A 25,899-nucleotide genomic window follows, 5' to 3' on the forward strand; every position below is an offset into this window, starting at 1 on the left:
TGAAGGCAAGTTTTAAGCATAGTTTATTCATTTCAAGCAATTGCCACTTCTCAACATCCTCCATCCACATTACAATTTTACACATGCGGTAGAAGATCCCTCTATCTCCAGCAGTATCACAGTCTGGTCTGCCTTCTGTATGGGGGTCAATATACACATAAAGGTTCTTCAGAGGTTTAATGCCACTTACCCTATGTATGGAGATAAAGTATTATTAAAAAGGCTTTAAAGGAATCATTATCTTCTATTAAAAACTCTTGAACAGTAATTAATTTTTAAACTAAGTAGTACACACCAAGGTAATAAAAACACATTCTAACTCCACAGGGTTGGAATCTCATTTTTTCGAAAGGCTTGGAAAACTGAGTATGTTAAATGTGAAGCTCCTTGTCACCATGAGGGAGAAGGAAACAGAAATCAGCACAGTAGATTTAGCCAAACTTTCTATATGTAGGACCTCTAGCAAAGACATAAATTATAAATTTGTGCTCAGGAGGAAAAGGTAAATTATCCTCCCCATTAGATGAGCTAGAAATTGTTCACTCTGTTGCACAGCTATTCTGTTTGCACCCAGCCACAACCATGAGAATTCAGCTGACTGTAGTGGCAGCCACAGCTACTCTCCTCAGAGACCTCAGGCTACAGGGACAGGCACTGCCCAAAACTGGAGAAGGGCCTTAACGATGTCAAAAATTCCTCAAGTTCAGAGGTTTTTGAAGCCAGAACTAAAGAGTTTTCTACTGTTGTCAAGAAGAATTATCAGCTGGATGGGGGACTGAAATCCGCTTTTTTTTGAAATAACCCCTGCCAGCGATCCTCTGTATGGATAATTCAGTTTGACAGAATTGAAATAAATAATGAAACTACTGAAGTTAAGGAAAAAATGCATCACTTGCTTAAATGCTTTCTGGTTAACACATTTACATTAACAAATATAATGGCCTGGGTTTTTTTCCTAAATGTAATCGATTTTTTACTGCTTATTCTATCATTTTAAGAAAACTACATTTAAAGAGTAATGCTAGTTTACCTGCATTTAACTGCAATAAAAAAATCTCTTCAACCAGAAACAATCCATGTAACAAATTTTAATACAGCAAGTATGTTTCAGGAATTATCAGTAATGCACCAGTGTTAATCAATTCTAAATTGAAATGCTGGAAACTAAAAGATTAAGACAGAACTAGATGAAGAGTATTTTTCATATCTTTTATAGGACAGAAACCTTTGTTCATGTCTTCTGGTAGCCTTCATCTTCTTTTGAGCTGCACCTACAACACAAAGAACAAGTAAACGAGCAACTTTATGCTTCTCCAGAGCAGCTTAAAACAATTCTGTAGGCATTAAGGGGCATCTTTTCTACTGCTTTGTTTCTGTATCACCAACTCATTTCATTGTTTCATATTCCTATTCTAATAAAGTACAAAGCAACAGAAAGAATAAGCTATTACTACATCTGTGTAAAAGTGCCCTCAGAAGTGCTGCCTATGTTGTAAAAGTGCAAGTTACACTTGCTGTATTTAACTAGCAAGCAACTAGTGTTTCACTAAACATGAAAGCAAACTTCTTTCATTTCCTGTATGAAAAAGATACCTCAATATGTAGAAACAGGGAGAGATTGGTTCTTATTATGGATTTTACAATATCAATTGAGAAGAGACAGGTTGAAGGTTCCAAATAGGTATACAAAACCACCCATCTCCTGCTTGTTTTCGTAGTTAGTTCATTACACCTCCTCGGTGGGGTATTCCCCACCAGCAGAATGACCTGCTTTGTGGCATTTTTCCTCATTCTTGAGTGCACTAAGAGTGCATGACTGTTGCCATTATGTACCTAGATGGATACAAAAATCCTTCTTAGTTCAAAGTATTATAAAGTACGTGAAACCAGTGGGGTTTTCACAGCCTGTCAGAATATATTAATAAAAAAAATGAAATGATGAACTTTTTAACATCGTCAAAGAGAACATTAAAACAGCAGTATGGACCTGAAAAGGTTGTTTCTGTTTTCCTCACCCTGTACAACCAACTCAAATGTCTCAAGCTCTTTTAACTTGTTGCTAAATGTTTATCTACACATGCTGTCAGAAATAACCTTGTTAGGAAGGTGAAGTTGGTGTCTCAGCAAATCAGACCCATGGAGTAGGCGTTGAGTGGCCTGTGACTCGCTTTCCTTTTTTCTCTTTCAGCACCATCAAAAAGGAAAAGTGAGAAAAACAGCACAAACATTAGTTAAAGCCTGAATTTAATCCCATGTCCTACAGGAATAATTTCATTACAATGAAAGCAGACAGACAGTATCTGTAGGGTTTTTTGCTTTGTTTTTAAGCAGTGATAATTATATATCCAATTAATATAGCCTATTGCTCTCCCAAAGATCATATTTTTTAATAATCCCTTTAATTAAATGATTAATAGGAAATGCAGGGGCAGGTCTTACAAATTACCTGATTTACCATCACTGAAGACAGATTCTTTTAAAAATGGCTACAAATGCCTTGTTCACAAAAGACTTTATTATCTAATGATGCATACTGAAAACATACAGAAATCTGCATGGTCCACTTTACATGCAGCAGAACAATCTTCACTTTACAATAAGTAAGTGTCAACTGTTTTATGCAAGAGACAACACTTTAAAGTCACATTTCTTAAAGAAAAGCTTCATTTACAAAAGAAATAAAAGGTAAAGAAGCAATTACCGCTTTTAAAAAGCAGCTGCTTTGTTCAAGAGTGGAAGGTTTATGCCTGTATTGAAAGACAACATGATCACAAATAATGAAAACAATGAACAAATGAAACACTTTTAGCATAAAGCAGTACACTTTCAAAATGACATACAAATAGTTAAAAATTATGTTGTCTATCTATCCTTTAGATATAAGGTCTTTCGAATGAGATCCCAACATATGTAATTACTAAATGAAAAACTCTTCTGTAAGTATTGGTTCTATGTCATAGTGAACTGTATTTAACAAAATGTATACAAAGTCTATAGCAAGTTGATTAAAAAAACTAAAGTAATAAGAAACAGTACACTGAAGGCGCTCTATCCATCAAGTGCGCTCTCTCCCAGTTTTAAATGTGATGAACAGAACAGAAGTTGTAACTATGCCACGGTTGCAATGCCAGAAAATAAAACAAGATCATTTCTCAAACATGCAGGGAATTCTGCCACAATGCTATTGTCTCTCATTTGTCAGTTGTTCCAGTAAAATAACAGCTTAAACACCGGTGATGTTGATGGGTTAGCTTACCTTCAGTGTACTGAAAGTTGTACACAACCTGCTTTAAAAGAGGAGACCATCCCTGCGGGCAGGCTCAAGAAGGAACAGACCCCCTTCGGCACTGACTACACCAAGGGCATGCTGCTGTGGCCTGCACACACACACCTAGGAAAATGTGAATATAAACAGCATTTATGCTGGCCATTTTGTAAAGACAAAAATGAAGCCAAGTCTGCTAAAAACAAATCAACCACCCAGTATTACTGCTCTCTTTTTTTTTTTCTTTCTTTTTTTTTATAACAGATGCTTTTTTCTTTTTATAATATATATGAACTGCAACCATATACATTAGCATTGTACTTTTGTGCAGTCTTGGCAATTAAAACAGTTCTACAGTGAAAATTTTCACATAAGACACAAAACAGAATTACTCTAACATTTCTAAAAGAAATATCAGCCTTGATGTTAATTCAAACGTATCATTTCTTCCTCAATTTTGCAGGGGAAATATTTATGTTTATATACATTAATAACTGCTGTGAAATTTCTTCAGTCTTTGTATCTTAATTAATCAAACCCTTTGAACTTCTTCATCTGGTTTAAATTTTCTCCTGGATGAAGGCGTGCTGCAGAGCCTGGTTGATGCTAATCCGTTTAGCTGGGTCTAGCATTAGAATCTGGTCCAACAAGTCCTTAAGCTGGTGCACTTTTTTACGCTGGTCTTCAGGGAGTCGTTGGCACCCAATCAAGTCTGCTAATAGGTCCTTGGTTGGATTAATGGTGCTCATAACAGTAACCTTCTCCTACAAACATAGAAATGGTAGCCTTGTAGAACAGAAGTAATGCACAAACCCCTTATCCATCCCTTTTACAGAGCTTCAGCACCAGCTTTTCAGCAGGCTTGTCTTGTATCTGAGCAGCAACACCCTGCCCCCATATGGCTTCATAAAATTGTCATGTGCAGAGAAAAGAGTGGAAAAAACACTGTGCAGGAGGAGGCCACAAACACAGGTACGCACATGAACCTAACATCCCGTAACTCAGAACATGGAAGTCCACATGGAAAGTTCCCATATCTGACCACTATTTTGTGATTCTTCTTAAATATATTATGTCAAAATGATACCAAAATTAATAGTGACCTCCTAATACAATATACCCATATCATACTAAACGTCCTTCTACAAAATAAAGGCAGAGTTTCTTTTGCTAGTAATTTAAAGACAGATTATATGGCGATACCCTGTATATCTACCAGATTAAATTTAGTTTTCTTAATCATGTTCCTACATCCTAGGAAAAAAAAATCTCATTGGCCATTTTATAACTATGTAATCTGTCCATACTGCTGCAAAAGGACTAATAGCTTGTAAAATTTTGTTTTTAGTTAGGAAACCAAGGTACATTTGAAAGACCATGTAGTAGGAAAGCTTGGAAAAAGGGATGGGTTAGTCAAATCATGGAGGACTTACCCTTTCCGTCACTTTATCTACTTCTATATACATAAAGTTGAGATTTTGATCAAAGTGCTGATCTTTGAACACACCTTTTCGAATCATCTGGAAAATGAGGAAGAGGCAAGAGTTTCAGGCAAGTTCTCTGTGTCTTACACATTTCACAATTAACATCAATGTCTATTAATTTGCTAACATAAGTAATTTAATACTAATAAAAAAAAATACCAAAGGACAGGAAGAGATGTTGAGATTGAATACAAAGATACAGTTCAAACCCTTTGAAAAAGGACACAGTATCTTTCATTGACTTACGCAGTTTTTTCAGGTCAGTGCTTAGAAGGTTTCTGCTTTCACTTTACACTTAGTCTATGAAAAAGAAGCTGTATACTTTCACTTCATAAGATTTTACATCAGTATAAATAACACAGTCAGAGCAAAGTCTAGTATTTACTGTTAAGAAAAATTTTATATGATAAACAGAATTCCAGAAGAACAAAAACTGTATGTTCTACTGTACATTAGAACAGTTTCATATATTAAGTACTTATTTTTCTTACCTTGTTTGGCATTTTTCCTTTGAGATCCATGGCAAGTTTCAACATATGATTATTGGTTTTGCCAGGAAACAGTATTTTTCCTGTATAAAGCTCATATAATGTGCAGCCTACAGACCACATATCTATACCATAGTCATAGATTTTTCCTATAACTGAAACAGAGCAATTCCAGTTAATTCCATAAAGGCAGACTTTGATATAATATCACAAAAGCAGATAGATGAAAAAATTCTGATTTGTAAACTATATTGGTGCTGCTTTTCTTGGGAATAAAAAGCTACCATAAAAGAAGGACATAAACCTTTTAGCTTTTGAAGTACCCCATTTTAGAAAGGGAGGCTTTTACCTAACACTGAAACCGATCAGCTTTAAATTAGCAAAAACCAAGAAGTCAGAACAACACCTCTAAACTGAAACATAACTATAACCCATCAGAATGACTTCTCACTGAGCTGATCACCAACACACATGAAGAGTCACACAAACGTGCCTTCAAAGTCTGTATTTCTGACAGCCATCATACTCTCAGAGTCATGTTTTGCTAAGACTAGAGGATAAACTCAAGTCAAATTTTCATCTGCTAATACTGGCACTGGCTGGCAAGTGATAGATGTAGCTAATCCAAAAGGTACTTACTGATTTCCGGAGCTCGATAAAATCTACTAACTAGGTAGGGTGTGATGTCGTTATCTGCGACATGTGAAGCTGAGCCAAAATCACAAAGCTTCAGTATTGTTTTAGACTCGTTCACCTGCAAGTTAAACATAAATATCCATTAGCACTATTTGTGGACAGAATTGATAACAGAACTGTAAAAGTGACAACACATTGAAGTCAGAGACAGGAAAAACATTCAGCCTTTAAACTGGAAGTTCCTTCCTCTCTATATTCTAAGAAAATTATAAAACTTGCTCAAAATGAAAGTGAGAGCTAATGTCTTCAGACCCTACAAAATAACAAAAAAAGTCAGCTTCATGTAATTTTCAAGGATGTACAAAACATCCTTGGTGGACCCAGATTTCATTCCAGATACTGAAATTTTACCAACTTAGACTTGCAACTACAGTATCCAGAGTACCACTTATAAGACAGCGTATTTTTCATATCTCATGCTTACATAGTAGATTTTACTGCTGAGATAGTAATACAAGAACATTTTAGATAAATTAAAAATCTGAGTTTGTCACAGGGATGACGTCCAAAAAACCCAAAGGAAACCACTGGATTCCTCTGATGTAGCTCTCATGCCCTACCGAAAAAGAGCCATTAAAGACCTTTCCCCATCATCTCACTCATATAAACAAAATCTCCATTCAGACTCAAACAACCTGCTTCCATTTTGCAGAAAGCAAGAATATCTCTCAACTATTGATGGGAAAATTTCAAATAATTCTCCTGTAAGACACCATCCTACTTTGGAAAGTCTGCTTTCTATAAAGATAGAAGAGGATAAAAGTTTGTTTGAAAAAGATTTTATTTAGATGCTGTGTTGTATTTTTTCTTACTATTTATACCACAATATAATTTTATATCAAAGGGTGAACCTTTAATATTTTCAGTAAATTTGACTTCACCTAAATTAACAGAATAATATGAATTTCAAATACTTCATTTTACACTACAGACCATACAAAAACAAAGTTTTAATTATTTGTCACTTACCAAAATATTATCTGGTTTAATATCTGCATGAAGGATGTTGCACCTTTTAAGAAGTTTTAAAGCCAGGAACAATTGCTGGCTGTAGGAACGCACAGCTTTAATGTGCAGTCCAACATCTTTCCCGTACTTCTTCAACACCTCTCGTAAATTCATACTGTTAAGGGAAAAGGCGGAAAGAAAGAATTGGAAAGAGCTCAACAGAAAAACTGATAGTGGCTTCCTAAATTCTACTACAAACTTGAACAAACCAGTTAGCTTTACATATTTTTTGAGAAATGTAGCATTCAACATTCCACTCTGTGAACTATTACTTACTACACTGGACTTAGTTCAGAGTATATTTTTAATCAATATTGATGCGAGAGGATTTATTTGCACATGAACAGCATTTTCTTAACAACCGTAAACCCTTTGTACTAATTTTCTTCCGAAATAAAGGAAAAAGGAAGCATGCAAAAGATAAAAGCTGAGGAGATTTTTTTGGTGACCTAGGCAGCAGATAAAAAGACCATCATTCCAGGACAAAAACATAACTGGACGTAAATAAGGTAAAAGTGTGTTATCAAGAGATAGTGTAGCACAAGACAATAATTTGTTCTACAGCTTATTAATGAAATATGATAGTAATCTCACAAAATTTGCATTGTCACAGTATATAACTTATTTTCATCCCAAATATGGCAAAACTTACAATATGACATACACAGAAAACTTAGGATTTGAACAACTGATGTCTCTAGGTAGGAATGGGGACTAAGGCAATTAATATATCTGATCTACCATAAAACAGTATCTACAATCAACCTGTCACAAGAGCTTAATTACTTGAACAGAAAGTGAGCATGCAAGAATCACTGTAACAACTTTTTCCCTAAGGCTGTTACCGTATGTGTACTCTTTACAGAATATATAGCATTTCCTGAATCTCTCTGGGAATGCATCTTAACACAAACCCTTAAAATGAAGAATTACGAAAATGAATAAAAATACTGACATATGCAAAAAATCATTAAGAGCAGTACTAGAGAGATGAACCATCTTTAATACATTATCTTGTTTCAAATATTTTCCAGGCAGAAAACCCACAACAGTGCTAAAAAGAAATCAGAAATGGTCCAGTAGTCTGTGAATTTGTGCCCACCGACAATATTTTTTTGTTTCCAAGTTCCTTGCATTCTTGACTCTTGGCACTAGAAAAAGGTATCAAAACAGCAGCCAAATCCAGACAGGTAAAAAACACACAGTAGTACTTTACCTTTTACAGAAAACCCCAAACATTTGTCATCTTACCTGAGTGGCTCAAATACCAGACAGAGATGTTGTTTGTGGTAGAAATGCCTGAACAACCGTAAACAATGAAACTTGTCATCAGGATCAGCATCATTGAGCTTCTTTAAAAATTCCAGTTCTTTTAGGCCAGTTTTTTGCCTGAAAACAGAGAAATGTGACTCTAAAACAAAATCAGGTAAATTCTAATATTTTTAAAAATCTAAACATTCATTTGTGTGGCTATAATTATCCAGGAATGAAAAGTGTCTTGTCAATACTTAATGTACCACAGCTGAAAAACCAAAATTCCAACAATGGTTTCTGTCAGTGACTACACACTAGGTAAGTTTATTTAATCCCTGCCTATTCACTGTACCTTTGCAACCTATTTATCCTTTCCTCACTCCCAGTTGCATCTAAGGCTAAAACTGGATTTTGTCCTGTAACGTGACAAATTTCAAACAGCACTCCCTTGAGAAGTTTACTTGTTAAAAAAAGTAAATGCTTCACCACATACAACAGTATTAAAAGATTTAAACTGAACTATGGATTCAATTAGACATCCAAGCTTATTATCTATACAACACACCGAACTAAAACAGCTTATCACCCTCCCTTTTGCTTTAAAACTTTTCTGGATACTTATTCACATAACTAAAACAAGTCCTGTTATAAATCCAGTAAGACACCTTTTAAAACTTCCAAGATAAAATACATCAAAAAGATTCAAGTTGTCATTAACAGAAGAGGACACAAGAAATTACTGTATAAATACCACAGCAGATGGTGAAAACAAGTATTGTAGACAAGTCAAGTCCTCAAATGACATAGTTTAAGAGATCTTACTTATTAATGTTCACTCATTCTGAAAGACCTCTTTTTTATTTTGTATTTCCACAGTGAGAGTATCATCTCTTTTTATGTATCTTACATACATGCAAATGTTTAAAAAATACACAAAAATAATTAAATGTATGGAGTTTTTTTTAAGTTGCAGATGACTGACTGGGATCCAACGCACACAGCCTGCCAAATAGATTTGGTCCATCGAAGCAAAACTTTTACAGTTCACAACTCCCATCTCAAGAAATGTCGGGTTCATAATTAGCTGTAACCTTGTTTCTTGCTATCACTTTCCCTACAGTTTTGCAAATGAGAAAGTGCCTGACGAAAATGCAAATACCCTTCTTCCTGTGATAGCTGCAAAGAAGTGTGGATACATAGTCCTCAAGTGCTTCCCATTATCTGGCTCATATTAGCAGAAAAGGCAGGAATCACAGCTGTGATCTGTTACTTCATTGAAACAAACGGAGATTCAAATCACAACATGAAAAACTCCCAACTGTTCCACATGCTTTATTACCATCAAAAAACCCCATTACTTACATAAGTTCATTGTTCCTGATGATTTTCACTGCTACTTCTTGGTTTGCTCTGGCCATGTCCCTGGCTCGCACTACATTGCTGAAGACTCCCTGACCAGTGTAACCATAGACATTGTAACGTTTATCAAGAACTTCACCTATATTAACACCTGAGGGATAAAACCAAGCAAGCCCAAGTTATGAGGGATTAATGCAATGAAACTTTTAAAGAAAAATAAACCATTCTCTATCGTTACAAAATATGAGGGCAAATAGCAAGATCCTTTAATTTCATGGCGTACAATGTTTTGTATAACCTAGCTTTGTGGAAATTATGGGGAACAAAGAGTGATTCTCTAAATCTGGAGTCCTTTCAAAACTGAGGATAAGACCTGCATGCTTGTTTCATCCATTACATTACACACTCAGAGAGGGGTCTGGGATACATCTACACTAGAACAACATTTCAATACTTTTATACATGAGGACCCTCACTCTACCTGTCCTTGCAGATAGACAAACACAACTTACGGTAATAGCCTTCTGCATCTGTCCAGTTATCCCTGAGATTGGGGTTTTCTTTGAAGTCTTTTCCAAACCCAGCAGCCCTTAGACGAGCACTCTGAAATAAAAAGAAAAGTAACAGCTTTGCTTGTGTGCTCTGTATTTTTCTTTGACGTTTACTTCCCAAAGCCCTTTTTCCCAACTGAAAAACTGCTCTCTCCACAATACAAACACACTTATCTTGCAGGAGAGAGAAACAACTTAATGTTATTTACATACCAGTATCTAAACACTGATGCAAGGAAAGAGGATGAGATCAACCAACAGAATTATTATTAAACATAGATGGGCAAAGTTTCAGTTAATATTCACAAGGAATTTATGTAAGTCATGTTAGAATGCATATTTTGGACCATCTAAGTAAGACTATTTATTTACAGTAAGTTTATAGTAAAGAAGTTCAGCAGTTTGCAAGGAAAACACAACTGTTTAAGCCTTGAATTTCTGTTCATTACATGCCACTTGTTTCATACTGTTATACATACTACCATAACACTTCTACAACTGCTATTGACATCTCTTAACAGACTGGGCAATATTTTAACCACAAATTCAAAACTATGGGTAGTAAAGTTAATTTTCAATTGAACAACAGTTTCTGGAATGGGGAGCTGCTCACTTACAAGCCATTTAAATCCCCACTTGTAACTTCTGAACTTTTAAAAATGCACCCTCACACACACACTACCTATTGCCTTGATTTTTAAAGATTTTTAAAGTTTTTTAATGTTTACATTCTTGTAACAAACTTTCTCACACAGTTTTTGTAAATAACTCATTGTTTTGCATTCCTTTATGGAGGAAGAGAAATTTGATGGATTATTAGTTTGTTCAGTGTCATTGGAGAGGTGGCACTGTCACCCTCCAATCTACTGTCACTTTTAAAAAACTATAAATGTTAGAGTCAAAAAATAAACATTCCCCTTTTTTCTTCACCTTGAGAACAGCAATGTACGTGTCACTCATTTCATGTCCTATAACAACACTACCCTTCAAGTATTCATCTTTTTCCAGGTCAGAGGGATACCAGTGTTACTAGAGTAAAACCACAGCCTGTGTTATATTTGCCATGAAAATTCTCCAGTTAATTTTGGTTTAAGTTAAGAAGAAAGTTCTTTAGTTATTTCTCAGTGTTGTGCATCAGCAACAACACAGAGGATTTACAGAGAATGGCACATAAAGTCTCGAAAGTAGTCACTGGATTGCCAGTATCTGAGGGTCACTGCAGCATATTTAGAGAAAAAGCTAATGAAAAAGCGTTAAAGTAAAACCAGGTAATGTATCTCTTCATCCCAAAAAATCTCCAAACAAACCACCAGATTACTCCACCATTAGCCAATTACAGTATCTTACACATTTTTTAATTAACGATACATGAATCTCTGGAAAAAGCTCATATTTAGAACACTGCAACATGGTAACAAAATAAAACGCTGAACTTATAAATACATTTATGTTTTTACCATGTGCCATTGTATTCAAACAGCAGTTAAATTCCCCAATTGCTAACTCTGGTAAAATTGCCACTAATTTCAGCAGGTTTTATTTCACTGAAATATTAATTGAGAAGCACTTTGCCTGCCTTGGCTGACCAAAAGATTAAGAACATACAAGTCACTTAGCAGCACGCGCTTTTACAAATCAAAGTTCTCACACCCCTCAAGTGACAGTGACTCTAACAAAAATTAAGCTGAAAAAAAACCAAAAAAAACCCCATACATTTCATCTCCAAGAATTACCTACATCAAAGTATGCAGCGAACATATCATCTGATTCTGTGAACATATCGGGAGCTAGCAGCTTCTTCTGAGATGAACCTTAAAATGAAATTCAGATTACTCCACGTGAAAAAGATATCCAACGATAACTCTGTTGCCAGTATAATTTGGCACTTGGTATCTTTACAACACAGTCTACGATCAGTACATTGGCAAACAGGTAGCTCTACCAATATTTCTAGCAAATACCATTTCACATTCCAGAATATAAAACTCAGACTAGTTAAGTTCTTCAAATAACTCAAGAATTTACATCTCTTTGAAAAACTACGTGCAATAGCTTTCAAGTAAGCATAGCAGAAAGAAAAAACTACATACTTACATGCTCCATACAAATAATGACTTTATATATATGTGTAGAAAGAAGTATAAAATTACTATTTGTCTATATAAAAAAATACAGTAATGTTTTCAATACACAAGCTCAGGCTTTTCTGCTAATCACAAGATATTTTACTAAAAGCCGAAGTTGTAAAGCCCAGAAATTCTTTCTTTGGAAAATGTTTTCTCCAACCCTGCTAAAAAGGACACAGTGTGCAGCTTTTTTGAAACACAATGTTTACTATTGTGTTAAACACTTTTTTTTTTATGGACAAGATAATCCCTTTCTCACCTTTTAATCATCTTTAAATCCCAAAGACATTTTACTTGGTTGATAAGATAAAAGCAAAGAAATATAAATTAAGTACACATTAGTAAAAGCAAGCATTTCATTCATGCACACATTATGGCAGCCTACCATGAACATGGTAAATTGGAGACCCTCCCTTCACACAATGAAAAAAAATAAACAGTTAATTCAGCTCAGAGGCTTCAGGTCTCGTGATGCACAAACCCGTTCCATACCAAATAACCACTGAAATCTGACAGCATAAAAAATCACCCAGCATGCTGATACCACTGTTTCAAGGTATAGAACTGTCACCTGACACTTGTGGGGAAGAAGTTTATGCCACTGTTTTGAGCTACAGACCCATCTAGAAACTTTGTCTAAGTTTTCCTTAGTTCCAATTACCTGTACTGGGCTGCAATGAGTTACTGACTAAGTTTCTTACCAACTTACTACTCTGGCCCTATAAGAGGTCAGGATAGAAATAAAAATTTACTCTTACAGAGGAATATAACCCACTGGTTTCAGCTGTTGTTACAGCCACCTCCAACTGAGAATCCTACCACCCAGATGTGAATGTGACTTTAAAAACCATTTTTACATGTGGAAAATGCCTATGTAGTTAAGGCTTAAATTTTCATATGCTTCAATAGACAAAATTTGAGCAGTACATACTTTGACAAAATAGGAAAAACACATTGTCTGTTAGACGTAACAAGCCCAAACTTCTGCAAAGGAAGTGGTAAAACAGTTCTTTTCACCAATGTTGGAGGAGAACAATCTGAAAACATATGGCTCAAGGGAACACCAGGATAAACTATAGAGCAGTCCCAAAAAGATGCAGCTCATTACTTTGAAGAGAAGCATCCACTAGAAACAGCAAATTTAGCCCCTAAAGATAGGTGAGGCGCAGGACATGAAATACAAGCTAACTGCAACTCTCCCTCAGAGGGGTTGGGCAGGCTCCACAGCCCTCATTAAACATTGCTATTGCAATTAAACTGTAGAGAGAAACCAAAGCAGCTTGAACTAGCACAAATACAACCACACAGCAACTGCACACACCTCTCACTACTCAGAAGATGTACAGTAATCCACTTTCAAATGACAAAATAAGCAGCAGACTTTCAATACTACAGAATGTGCTGGGAGATCTACCATGCTCCTTTTGCTGCAGCTGGCAAAAGGCAGGTTTTATATCAAAATTTATTCCATTTCAACACGACTGTACAACAGAGTACATGATGGGGGGAAGAGAAAGAAAATACCCATTTCAGCAACTAGCTATGGACTAGCTAGTTGCTAAGTCCTAAAATGGACTTACTAGCAATGACCCTCAAAAGCTTTAATCATTCTGAATTACTACAGACCCACCTATATTCTTCTATTACAGTGGCTTTGATCAAAATAAAGGTATAAAAGGAGCATAATTTCCAACCCTCACAAAATAAAGTCTAGGACTATACTAAGCTTCTAAGAAAACAATTTGCCTGAGTGAAAAGAAAAATCTGGAAGAGTAATTATTTAACATACAGACAGGCGTCCTTGCTTGCTCTTCCAAATGTAAAGCACAAATTGAGTTAAGAGTTACCAGAAATATAGAGAACGTGTTCCACTCATATTATCCTTCCTAATGAGGAAGCTTTATTTTACTGCTATGTTTTAAGCACCATAATATTTGTGAAAACATTCACAAATTCCATCCAAAAAGCCAATCTACTTCCTAGTCTGGAAGTATGTAAGTAAACTAAGCCAAGTGTCTGAGCTTTCATAAATTGCACTGGAGAATTTCAGATTCTTACCATTGTTCTGTTCAACTGTCATGAGGTTGTGCTTGGCTTTCACTGATGCCTCAAATGTGTCCACATTTTCCCGTTCATACTCCTTAACATCAGCAGCAACTCTTTCTAGGATGTCATCAGGAGAATTTGAGCGACTACGTGTACTACTCTGAGGGCTGCTTGGTTCAGATGGTACAGATATGTTACTGTCTTCTGTCTGGCCTTTATATTTCTAAAAAGAAATTTAGTTTTTAATCTCACTGTTACAATTTATCACAAGTTAAACATTTTCATATCCACCCTTTCAATGGTTTGGACTTTCAGCTGAAACATTTAATCTTTGCTTTCATAATCACCTATGTCTATAAAGACGACGGATTATTTTCAGAATGGGATATAACTTCTGAAAATTCAATTTGTCACAATGCACCACAGCCCAGACCATAAGACTGAAATATTCATGTGTGTTCTTTAGGTCTTTACATTTCTGTAAAAACAGATTATTACTGAATATTAACTATTTAGTTATGCACAACAAAATGTCAGCAGCAACAAATTTATTACTAAACCATCCTGGCACACAAACACTGAAATATAGTCTTTGAGGAAAAATTACTTATTTTATATCCTACATTCTAGAATATTTCCCAATTTTGTTAGTGTTACAGTACAGAAAAGTAGCTTTTAGATTCAGGGTTTTTTTTATGTGAACTATAAATCCTATTAATTCATTAGTGTTGAAAAATTTCAGAAGCATTATAAAACTTCAAACATCATCTTTACAATTTTTGTCACCCTTAGGTACTGTGAAATTATACAGATCTCACTTCCTATCCCAAAAGGTGAAAATCAAGATGAAGAAATGCTGCTACCCCTCAGGTGTCTAGGTTGAGCTATTCAATAATACAAGCACAGGTTTTTTCTGTTTAGGGAATTCAGCTCTGCATTCTGCTTCCAGCCTGCACCAACATCATGTGTAACCAGTCTTTAAAAAGAATTTCGATTGTTTGGCTCAGTCATAGTTCTGAAGGATTTTACAACAGGCTTTGCATAAAACTCAAACCATGAACAATATTTTTAGTGCTATTTAAAATAAGCACTACATTAAAACCAGAAATTTTGTACCTGATACTAAATAAATAAGCTACAGCACTTTGCTTGCTATGTTCTAATTGTGTGCCAAATCCCACCTTTGAAAAGAGATAGCTGACTTGTACTGTACAATGACACGCCCTCTGGCCACAGCTTCTTTCAGGGGTTTCAATCACACATTACACTAGTGATTACTGTTACCCTGTTACTGGAGTAAGAAATTCATGCAATTCACAGTTACTTCTAGGGAGGACACCATGACAGTGGCTTTACAAAATTTTTAAAATTGACAAGCACAACTTCTACTTGAAACAAACTGACCAGTTGGGTTAATTGATATATAACTTACTGTTACACTGATGTTATTGTATCAGTGATACAGCTATGGAGAAAACCTACAGATAAAGGTAACTGAAGAACATTTTTAACGTGTCTTAAGACCATCAGAGAATGTTTAACTGTAGCAAAAAAATGACTCACAGAAGAGTCACTTCAGTTTTAAAAGCAGTGCTGTGACAATAGAAGTGTAGAGTTTAAGAGAGACTAACATTTACAATGAACTAACTGGAAAAATACAGCATTAGGAATTACTATTGTAATGCAGCAATAGGCCAAGAGCCTTCCATTACCTCGACATTTTACACTAAAAACACTGAATTAGTTCCTGTAACCATGTACCTGAACAATTGCTTGTCGCTGTAATCTCCTTTGTCTTATCTCTGCTTCTTCATCCTCTTCTTCCAAATCAAAGTCTTCAAGACTACAAAAATATGATTTTTTAATGCAACTTCATAAACACATAATTATCTACTGAATTTTACCAAGTGCAGTTGCTTGGCATATAAAGCACAGAATATATTAAACAATAGCTGTTCAAGTGACTCAGAAAGCAATGCAGTGTATCCCACTGCATATATTTACATTTCCTTACAAAGAAAATTTATCTCTTGGTATCTCATTTGGACTTTCTGCATTCTATTTTTAATTGCAAACAACTAACAGCCCTCTTCTAAAAGACAACAAGAAAAAAATTCTTGTTCCTTTTCACTGCAGCATCATTTTTCCTTAATAATTTCATTAAGAATGCATACTTTTGCACAATTGAATAGCAGGTGTTTAGGAAATATAAACACAATTAGCAGACAGCAGTTAATCCTTTCAGCTATTAAAGCTTTTCCACAACCAGTAAGCATTAGTAAGCAGACTGAAAGTTTTCACAAGATACTGATCAAGTTGAATTTAAAAACCTAATGATATATCCTCCTCACAGGTCTGCCCACTAGCCAACAAGTCTTGGTATTTTTTGCATATTCCAAAGTTTTTCACATTCTCACAACACTAATTTGACAAGACTGCAAGTACAAAGACATGATTATGGTTTTAGGTGACAAGTCAAAACTACACCATCAGGATAAATGTTAGTTCATTTTTGGTATCAATGAAACTGCCGATTATAAATAATCAGTGCAAGTTAGAAATATAGTCTTACTTTTCATCTGATGAAGACTCCTGTTCAGCTTTCATGCCCTCAGAAAGGCTACCTTTAAATTTGTCTTCTTTAACTTTGCTTCTGCTCCGACGTCTATGGCCACCACGTGACCTGGACCTCCTTCGAAGGCGAGATCTACTTCTCCGGCCTCTATCCCTGTTTGATAAGAACAAGAGATTTGGATTTTGGGTTGGGGGGTTGTTTTGGTTTTTTTAAGAAAAGAAGGAAAATCTTTTCAGAAAACATAAAGACACTAAATGATTCCAAGTAATAAAACAATTCAATTAATGGAGGACAAATTGAACTGTGCTAGCACATATTAATATGGACAAAAAAAAAAGCACAGTCTTTTTACACATATGAGAGCAATCCTTATTCTTCCTGTAACATCTTACAAAATACACTTAACAAAACAGGGTGCCTTTACCTCCTCCGAGGAGATCTACTCCGCCTCCTGGGAGATCGGCTACGTCGCAGGGGTGTTCGAGATCTCCTCCTAATGGGGGACCGAGATCTTCGTCTGGATGGGGACCATCTGCTGGGTGGGCTGACATCCTTGGATCTTTCACGCCTAGACAAAATGTCGTCCCTGGTCCGTGTTCTTAAAACAGAGGAAGAGAGTGGTAGTAAAAATCAGGAGCAAGCTGAAAACAAAAAAATTACTCCCTCTGAAAACTCACTTGAAAAATTTTACTGCAGGTGAGGGACCACCAGATGGGCTTCTGAGGGAGGGATGGATAAGTAGCCTGCAGAGCTGGCTGCCCTTGCTGTGTGTCTCTTCCCCACCCTGGGAAGTGTGTGCCCGTGCAAACATGTAGTTCAGGACAAGTCTAGAAACAGCCCACTAATTACTACCACGAAGCTAAGACAAGTTTTGAAACAAAGCTTCTGTTTAGGTCTTACACAAATAGTGGCCTGTTTTCATGTTTACCAGACACAGTACTGAAACAATAAATAAACCCCAAAATCTTATTCTTGAGAATTATTTCACCGACTTCCCACCACGCTATTGAAATTTAGGCTTAGGATCATGCCATTTCACAGGAGTGACAACAATGTCTGTTTCAATCTGGGAACTACAAATGCATGGCTTCAACATTTCACACATTCTAAAACAGCAGATGAAAACTAGAATTCTTAACTAAACTCTAAACTATCCCTTCTCAAATTAAAAAATAATTCAAGTCTGATACTATATACACTATTCAAAATTTCTTTATTCTTGCCTGAACAGACTCACAATTATTCAAGAAAAAAAATTCCTTGATGGGATTAAAAAGCTTAACTTCATGACAGCAAGAGGTCAGTCAAAAACTGGAAAGAATATAAATTATAAATTTAACAACTACTCTAATGAGGCTGCATTAGAAATTGGGAAACAGTTTCACCCTATTTCAAAGGAAATGTTAACTACTCTATTTTTTTCCAATCATTCTGCGACTTTTTTTTTTTGTTTTGAGACTGCTACATCAGTCTCAATTACCTTAACTACAGACCATGATCAGACATACAGAACTGATGTAAAATAGTAAACAGTGAGGCAAAAGGAAAATTTATGCGTGGCAGTTTCTACAAGGAACTACTGTACTAAAATGCTGGAGCAGGCCAACATCTTTAGCCCAATTAATTTATATTATGTTCCTGTGAACAATATTACATAAAAAGGCACAGGATGAAGAGTTCCAGGCTTCCTGACTAACAGAGTCATTGTACTGCCAAAACCTAATCAAAATATCTGTTACAAAAACTAAATTAGTTCAGAGATCACAGGGGTGAGATAAAAAGTGCAAAATTATTAAAAATTCATAGTAACATCACATAATGAGTAACTTCAGTCAAAGACATGAGAAGTGTCTTACAAGATTAGAACACTGGAAACAAACTTGAAAAATGAGATTACTGGGATTTTTTTGTTATAACTGTTCATTAAAGCTCCTGAAATTCTCTGGCAGATTGAGTAATTACAAGTAGTTAAAACTCAAACACAGGTGGAATTAATTCAGATGTCTTACAAGGAAAGATTATTCCTGCTGATCTGCAAACACCTCCAGCAGAAAATATTTTAGTAGTCCCCCACTCACATGCTGCTCACCACGCAGTTACAGAAGTATGAATTTGACAGCAAAATTCTAGACACATGCATCACTCGAAATAAGTGTCTAGACAACCAATTCAAGCTGGCTGCAATGCAAGCTGTCAAGAAAAATGAAAACTGAAAGATGCAAAACGTTGCGGAGGAAAAGTCAACTACTATGCCAGAAAAACTCAGTGGTTGGGCCGACACATTCCTGATTCACCAGAAAGCAGCCAGATAAACTGGTAGCATTTACAATACTTGCTTGATCGGGTTAGCATCACTGGGGCCATTCCCCAAAGTACCCAAAGATACCTCATACCTGAAACCAGAGTAACCTTCACTGATTCAGGCTGAAACTTTCACGTTTTCAGGTGCCTATTTACTAAGCTTTGTGGTTCCAATTAATTTTAAATTCATACTTCTTAGTTCTCAGACTGGGTGAAGCTGAACCCCCTGATGCAAAATTTTAAATTATTTATTATCCAATGCTAAACTCTTCTGACTCTTAAAACTTTTTACAGCTAATGAATTAACTTCCAAAAATGCATACACTTATATTGTTCTCTTCTTGGAAACTCACTGCCCAGGCATTATTAGCTTTCAAATTTCAAGGTAATTGCTTTCATAGGCTAAATCTGTCTTTTTAAAAAAATGCCAGGACTACACCAATACAATAAATAGTTACCCATCCTTCTCCTTTAAGTGTTAGCAAAATATTATAATTACATATAGCAGTCCAATAACAAAGCAACATCACCATTCCGCTAGCAAAGGAAAATCCACAATATTTTGAAGAAAAAAAAAACCACTCTGAGAAGGACCTCTTGATATAAAAATTGGCTTACATTTACACATACTGACTCTATCATAAGGGCTTTTCTTGAGGGGAAAGAGGAGGCAATTACCCACTTTTAGCCAACACTAATACGTAACACTGAAGAGGATTCTGTGAGTTAGAATCAGAAAGCAACAGAACTACTGACAAAGAAACAAAATAGAAGCCAAACTGTGAATCCAACCAGCGATAAAAAGGAGAATACACTTATAAAACTTGTTCCCGGTAAGGTGTGAGCAGCAAATAACTTAGCACTTTAACAACCACAAGATGAATTTGCACATCTGACAGCTGGGAAGACTAGTCTTTAAAAAAAAGCTGAATACATACAAAGGAAGCTCATGATATAATGTACTATCTGATTACTTTTTTTAACACCTCTTTTCTGAACAAAATGAGGAGATAAACTCCAAACTAGAAGATAGTCCATCCCGCAACTCATTTTTGTGGTGGCTCGTGACACCTTTAAGTTACCTGGGAGAAGAAAGACGCCTCCTTTCCGATTCTCTTCTTTTTCTTTCTGCAGATCTACTCCTCACTCTTCTCACCGGAGAGCGGGTTCGAGAGGGGGATCTACTCTGTTTAGATCTACGATCGTTAAAGAGAGGGGATCTGCTTCTTCTTGACTTTTCACGCTGCTTGGGAGATAAGCTTCTCCCTTTTGGGCTGCGGCCAGGTCGTCTAGGGGACCTGTTTTCTTTCCCTGAAGAAGCATCTTTAGAAGGAGATTTAATTGGCTTTTTTTCTTTGTCAGTCTCTGATCTCCTAGGTTTTCTATCTTTGGACCGTGATCTTCTATCTTTGGATTTGCTTCTTAGTTCTGCTGGAGATTTAGATTTTCTACCACGATCTCTGCTTTTGCTTTCATTTACAACTGGAGACTTTCTGCGGTCTCTTGATTTACTTTTATCATCAGCCTTATTTCTATCCTCTGGAGGAGACTTAGACTTTCTGTTTTTCTCCTGAGATCTCCTCTTAAGTATTGGAGACCGAGATTTCCTTGTCTGATCTTGAGACTTACTTCTCTTATAAGGACTTTTGGATTTCCTCCTTTCTTTTGACTTGCTTCTAGTAGTCTTCTCTTTGACTCCATCAACTCCTGCCTTGGCTTTCTTTTTGTCAGATCTGTGCCTAGTCCTTTCTTTTGATTCACTCTTACTTGCTTTCTTGGAACTAGTTTTATTGTCCACAGGTTCTAATTTCCCCTTAGTATTTGACTTTGTTGTAGGTCTTGTTCCATTTCGTGCTTTTTCATTAATCTCCCCCTCTTCTTCAGATCCTGACTCATAACCTTGTAATATTAATCCCATCCCAGACTGGACTTTTCCTTCCATTAATTCGTTTTCAAGTTCAGCTTTCAGCAATGCTCTTTGTTTCTCTAAGTCTTCCAGGGGAGCCAAAAAATCAATTTTAGTTCTTTTAGCTGGTCCATCTTCTTTGTCAGAGGCATCAGCCACCTCTTTCCATTTATGTTTCTTATGTTTGTGTCTGTGTTTATGTTTTTTGTCCTTGTCATCTTCTGAAGAATGTTTGTGTTTCTTGTGTTTACTTCGGTGTTTGTGTTTCTTTTTTTTGTGTCTGCTGTGCTTGTTCTGAGGTTGGTCTGCCTCTGACACTTCCCCATTTTCTTCATTCACACTTTTCTCGGATGCCTCAGCATCCTCAACCCTGCAAAAAATAAAGAGATCAGTACTATAAACTCACTGTAGTCCTTTATCTCATGTTAAATAGACAGCCTTTTATGACAGAAACTAACTGGCATTTATTCACCTACCTTTGGGAGAACTGAAAATGTACCACTAATTCAAGTAAGTTACAACAGCAGATACACTTCCCCAGGAACAGAGAGCTATGGCTGCAGAACGAAATTGTACAGAAGGAACAGGCAGTAAACGCACTGACCAAACCAAACGTGTGGATGGAATCAGCGCTTACGCCTTTACATTCAATTCTGACCCGTTAATAGCATACAACTATAGCTGTAGCGCTGAATATTTATTTGTCAATACATCATCATCGAAGTCACTTTCTGCTCCACTCCAATGCCTAACCCAAGCTATGCCTTTTACAAGTATTTTCAAGTGGCAGAAAACAGCTGTGCTCCAAAGATCAAAATTTATTTCAAGGTATGATGCTGACCACCTTACGAAACCTTCTTGAAAATCCCATGCAGAGCTGGCTCTCTTAGCTGCAACTTTTTCTCTAAGTGTACACACCTGTTAGAAATCCAAGAAATGTTCTTACAGATTTATATTATTTATGCAATTCAGGAAAAATTATTGAGGAATGGGACAAATTAAGGAAGAGTAATTTCAGAGCAGCTTTTTGATAGAATGCAGCAGATTAGTAGCTTCAAAAAAATGTGGTAACCTTGACACCTGTAAAATGCCATTGACCAAAACAGCAGAAAAGAAGTCTACAGCAGTTTATTAAAATAATGATATACAGTGTTTCTTCTAAGAAGAGTATTTTCAATTAACTACAATTTCTCCAAATAGTAACTTTAAAAAATATAGAATTCAGTCCTGATGTTACACATTCTTTGTATTAGCTTCCATAGCCACTCAAACTGGCTTAGCCATAGAGGTTTTTACTGTAGCAAATACCTCCCGATCTCCTTCAGAACATCAATTAAGTTACTGTCTGTTAATACAGACATTTGCCTTTTGAAATAATATTACAGGTGCCAGAGCTCACCTTTCTACAAACTCACCCTATCTAAATGACAGCTTTGAAATTTACTAGTTACCACTTTAATAACTTAAACATAGCTCTTTGCTGTATGCTAAGCCTCATTAGGTGAAAAGAAATCCCCCAAACATGACAGTCAGGAGCAGGGGGTAAATGTACACAGAAATGTGGAAATTATCTTCTGAACTCTACTGGTTTCAGTTGTTCCAGAAGAATATGATCAATCATCTGATCCAATAAATGAATCAGAGATGTTCTGAGCCAGACCTAAAGGACAGCACCTCACTATGGATTTGATTAGTGTCTTCCTAATTAAGGACAGGATCTTCAAGCAGTGCACATTTACTCTCTCCTGCTTGAGACAAGGCAAAGTCTTGAACTAGTAAATAAAACTGACTTTTCTGCAAAGTACACTAAAATTATTGGCTAAAATTATTTGTTAAAACTTTAGAGCTATGAAATGATGATTGCCCAAAAGGAACAAACTGTTTAAGAATATAAAATATTCAGAGACTTAACTCAGAATGCTGCTTGTCTTTTACGTTTTTATTACTACTTCTGTTTATTCAAGGCACACAGAAAGGTGTTTTTCTTAACTGCTACCTCCTGACACTCCACACCACTATGATAAAAGAATACCAGAACAAAAGAGGGAAAACTGGCTTAAAAAGAGCTTATTTTATCTTGTGTTTGGCATTATAAAAAGTTAAAAAAAGAAGAAGCGTTAAATGCGAAACTTCTTCAACTTGGATTTGCCATCCTGAGCAAGTCTATCTGTGACATAAGTGGGGAAAGGTAACAATGAGAATTTTAAGGGAACTATGTGCCCTTCAAAATTTCTTTCAGTTGGATCCAGGATCCTGTGTAAGTCCCCAAGTAGCACACAAAAGGTACTTCAAGACATTATAAAAATATTAAATACAATACAAATCACATCTGTTCAAGCTGTTCCAGGTAAGTGTTCCTTGTCTTAACAGCAGATAGTGACACCGAAATCTTCAAGGAAGTTATTTTGCCATTGTATGTATTTTGGAGTTATGTAATAACCTCATCTTACATTCTGGAAAAGCCAGCTGGTAGCTGAGGTGCCAGACAAGACACATCACCACAGCAGCATCTCAGGCCACTGCCAACACAACTACCAGCTGTCTTTGTAACTCAACAATAACATCAGGTTGATTAATGTGCAAGAAACAGTTCAAGTTTTCTTCATGTACAGGGATACATTTATTTCAAGTAATTTCATTAAACTGAGGATAAACTTCTACTTTCATTAAATGTTTCAGAGATATAATGACATGGATGAAAAAGCCTTTTAAGAATATTCCAGAACGTGATGAGGCATGTCTGCATGTTTAGGTGCTAACGGCTTTAAATAGAGAGGAACTGTGACACGAACTTGTTACAGCCCTACTTTTTACTATTTTTGAATTCAAGGAGAAGAATAACAGGAAGTTCATAAGGATGTGCAGCGATTTCACCCATCTTTTCCTTCATACAGGGTTTCTATCATCAGCTTCTACATTATCATTTAACTTTCTCTCTACAATACTAAACGCTACTCTTCATGTGCATGTGTTTTACATGGCTCGCGTGTACTCCCACTGCTTTTTCTCACCCGTTTTCTACTCCCAGGATAAACAATAAAATCAAGCCTCAAATCAAAACTCTTTAAGGAGAAAAAGACACAGAAAGCAGTTTATATGGCTAAAATATTAATGCAGTGAAGAGGAGCGACAGAGCAAGCATCAGATCGTTAACTCCCAGCAGAATTTCCAGAAGATTGTGTTCACGAGCTCCTGAGTGCGGACAAACCCGAACCCCACGGCACAAACCGGGGTGCCTGGAGGACGCACGCCTGGGGAGCCCCGTTCCGGCAGGGAGGCGGCAGCTTCCCAATGGGAGCCGGGACTTGCCAGTCATTTCGAGGGCTGGAAGGAGGGGCTGGCGGCAACAAATCACTTTCTGCTTCCACCGGCACGGGCACTTTCTACACCGCGAGAGCGGCCGGGGCCCGGGGGAAGGAGGGAGGGAGGAGGGTTCGCCGCAGGGCGGGCAGCGGCTCGGCGGCCCCAGGGCAGCCCGGCGGCACCCGCTGGCCCGGAGCCCCCCGGCCCCGCTCGGAGAGGGTGTGCGGGCGTGTGCGTACGTTTGAGTGGCGTGGGGGATCCCGGGGAGCGCCAGCCCGGATCGGCCTCGGGGATGCCCGAGCCCCGCGCGCCCGGGCGGGCAGCGGCCTCGCAGCCACGCGGAAGATCCGCATCCCTCCGTCCCACGTCCCTCCGTCCCACGTCGCGGCGGCAAACCCGGTTCGCGGGGGCAATCCCGGTTCCCCGCGGCGGGAGCACCACCAGGGCGGGAAGGCGCACGCGGGACTCCCGGGGACACGCGCCCGCCGCCGCTTCCCTTCCCCCTCCCCCCGCGCGGCCCTCCCGAATCCACGGGCGCATCCAGAGCCCCAGGCCCCGCCGGGCCGCCTCGCCGCGGGGTCAGCGGCGCCTACGGCAACCCCTCTCCCCCGGTGCGGCCGCCTTCCCCCGTCCTCCTCTCCGTACCCCCTTCCTCCTCCTCCTCCTCCCTCACCACTTCCACCCGGGCCGCTTCTGGTCGTCCCCGTCCCGTGTACGTGTCCCGCCTCCCCAATCCCCTCGCCCGCGCTTCTCCCTCCACCTCCCTTCTCCTACTCCCCAAAGCTGCAGGGCGAGGAGCCTCCCCGCCTCCAGCCGGTCCTTACTCGGGCGGTCGCTGCTCGGGCTCGGCCGCGGCGGCCATTTTGAACTTCCGAACTCCTTCGCTGCCGCCGCCGCCGCTGGGAGGGGGCGGGGGGAGACGCGGGGCCGGAAGTGAACCCCGCGCGCGCGGCCGGGAGCGCGACGGAGGCTCCGCCCCCCCCCCCCGCCTCCGGGGGTGGCCGCGCGAAGGGAGCCGGCGGGAAGGGAGCCGGCCGGGAATCAGCCGGGAGTCAGCGGGGTTGGGTGAGGTACGGGGAGGGAGTTGTTCGCCATGAGGGCCCCGGGACAGAGGAACGCGTTTCCCAGAGAAGCTGTGGATGCCCCGTCCTTGGGAGCGTTGTAGTCTGGTTCGGCCGGAGCTCTGAGCAGCCTGCTCCAGTGGAACGGTGTCCCTGCGCCTGGCAGGGGGTTGGAACCGGGTGATTTTTAAGGTCCCTTCCAACCCAAGCCGTTCTGTAATGCTGCGGTCCTGTTGAAAGACGTCGCTCCGCTTAACTTGCCTTTCCAGGCTCGGCCTGGCTGTGCCGGGATGCAGGGAAGGGCTCCCTGGGGCTCGGGGCGGGGGCGCGGGGCTGTGTCTGGGTGCGCTCCTGGTGGTGGCTCCTGCGCTGGAGGGGGCAGGTTTCTCACCAGCGTCCTCGCCTTTTAAAATAAGTATTAGATTTGCCATCACTGCTGCCTGTCTGCTAACAGGAGCTGTTACAGTCTTAGCACA

The 25,899-nt window shown here is 38.3% G+C and overlaps 1 protein-coding gene across 5 annotated transcripts; it reads right to left on the reverse strand.

The window, feature by feature from the left end:
- On the reverse strand, positions 1 to 25,869 carry PRPF4B (pre-mRNA processing factor 4B). Of its 5 annotated transcripts, XR_005255786.1 has the most exons (19): positions 25,187 to 25,869; positions 20,236 to 21,429; positions 17,277 to 17,450; positions 16,850 to 17,005; positions 16,039 to 16,120; positions 14,290 to 14,500; positions 11,843 to 11,916; positions 10,067 to 10,157; positions 9,558 to 9,705; positions 8,193 to 8,330; positions 6,903 to 7,056; positions 5,877 to 5,991; positions 5,241 to 5,392; positions 4,699 to 4,785; positions 3,257 to 4,029; positions 2,702 to 2,747; positions 2,095 to 2,181; positions 1,226 to 1,271; positions 1 to 191 (listed from the first exon to the last, which is right to left on the reverse strand). XR_005255786.1 is itself a non-coding variant. In XM_038127567.1 (15 exons), exons 1-15 carry the CDS (start codon positions 25,852 to 25,854, stop codon positions 3,826 to 3,828), a joined length of 3,648 nt encoding a protein of 1,215 aa, XP_037983495.1. In that variant the 5' UTR covers positions 25,855 to 25,869; the 3' UTR covers positions 1 to 3,825. The 5 variants fall into 5 exon arrangements, 1 of the variants encoding a protein (XP_037983495.1); XR_005255787.1 differs by having other exon boundaries at positions 2,095 to 3,391; positions 3,752 to 4,029; XR_005255785.1 differs by having other exon boundaries at positions 2,702 to 4,029.
- Between the last annotated feature and the right edge of the window lie 30 nt (positions 25,870 to 25,899).

Source organism: Motacilla alba, chromosome 2 (assembly GCF_015832195.1).
Source record: "Motacilla alba alba isolate MOTALB_02 chromosome 2, Motacilla_alba_V1.0_pri, whole genome shotgun sequence".
NCBI classification, from domain to species: Eukaryota; Metazoa; Chordata; class Aves; order Passeriformes; family Motacillidae; genus Motacilla; species Motacilla alba.

Bases quoted from the DNA above. Each gene is read 5' to 3' on its own strand.
- PRPF4B (XM_038127567.1), bottom strand. From the start codon at position 25,854: ATGGCAAATCTAATACTTATTTTAAAAGGCGAGGACGCTGGTGAGAAA. The intron at 10,158-11,842 runs GTAGGTAATTCT...TTTTTATTTCAG, and splicing joins TGTTCGCTGCATACTTTGAT to AGTGCTCGTCTAAGGGCTGC. The intron at 4,030-4,698 runs GTAAGTCCTCCA...CTATGTTTGTAG, and splicing joins TAGATAAAGTGACGGAAAGG to GAGAAGGTTACTGTTATGAG.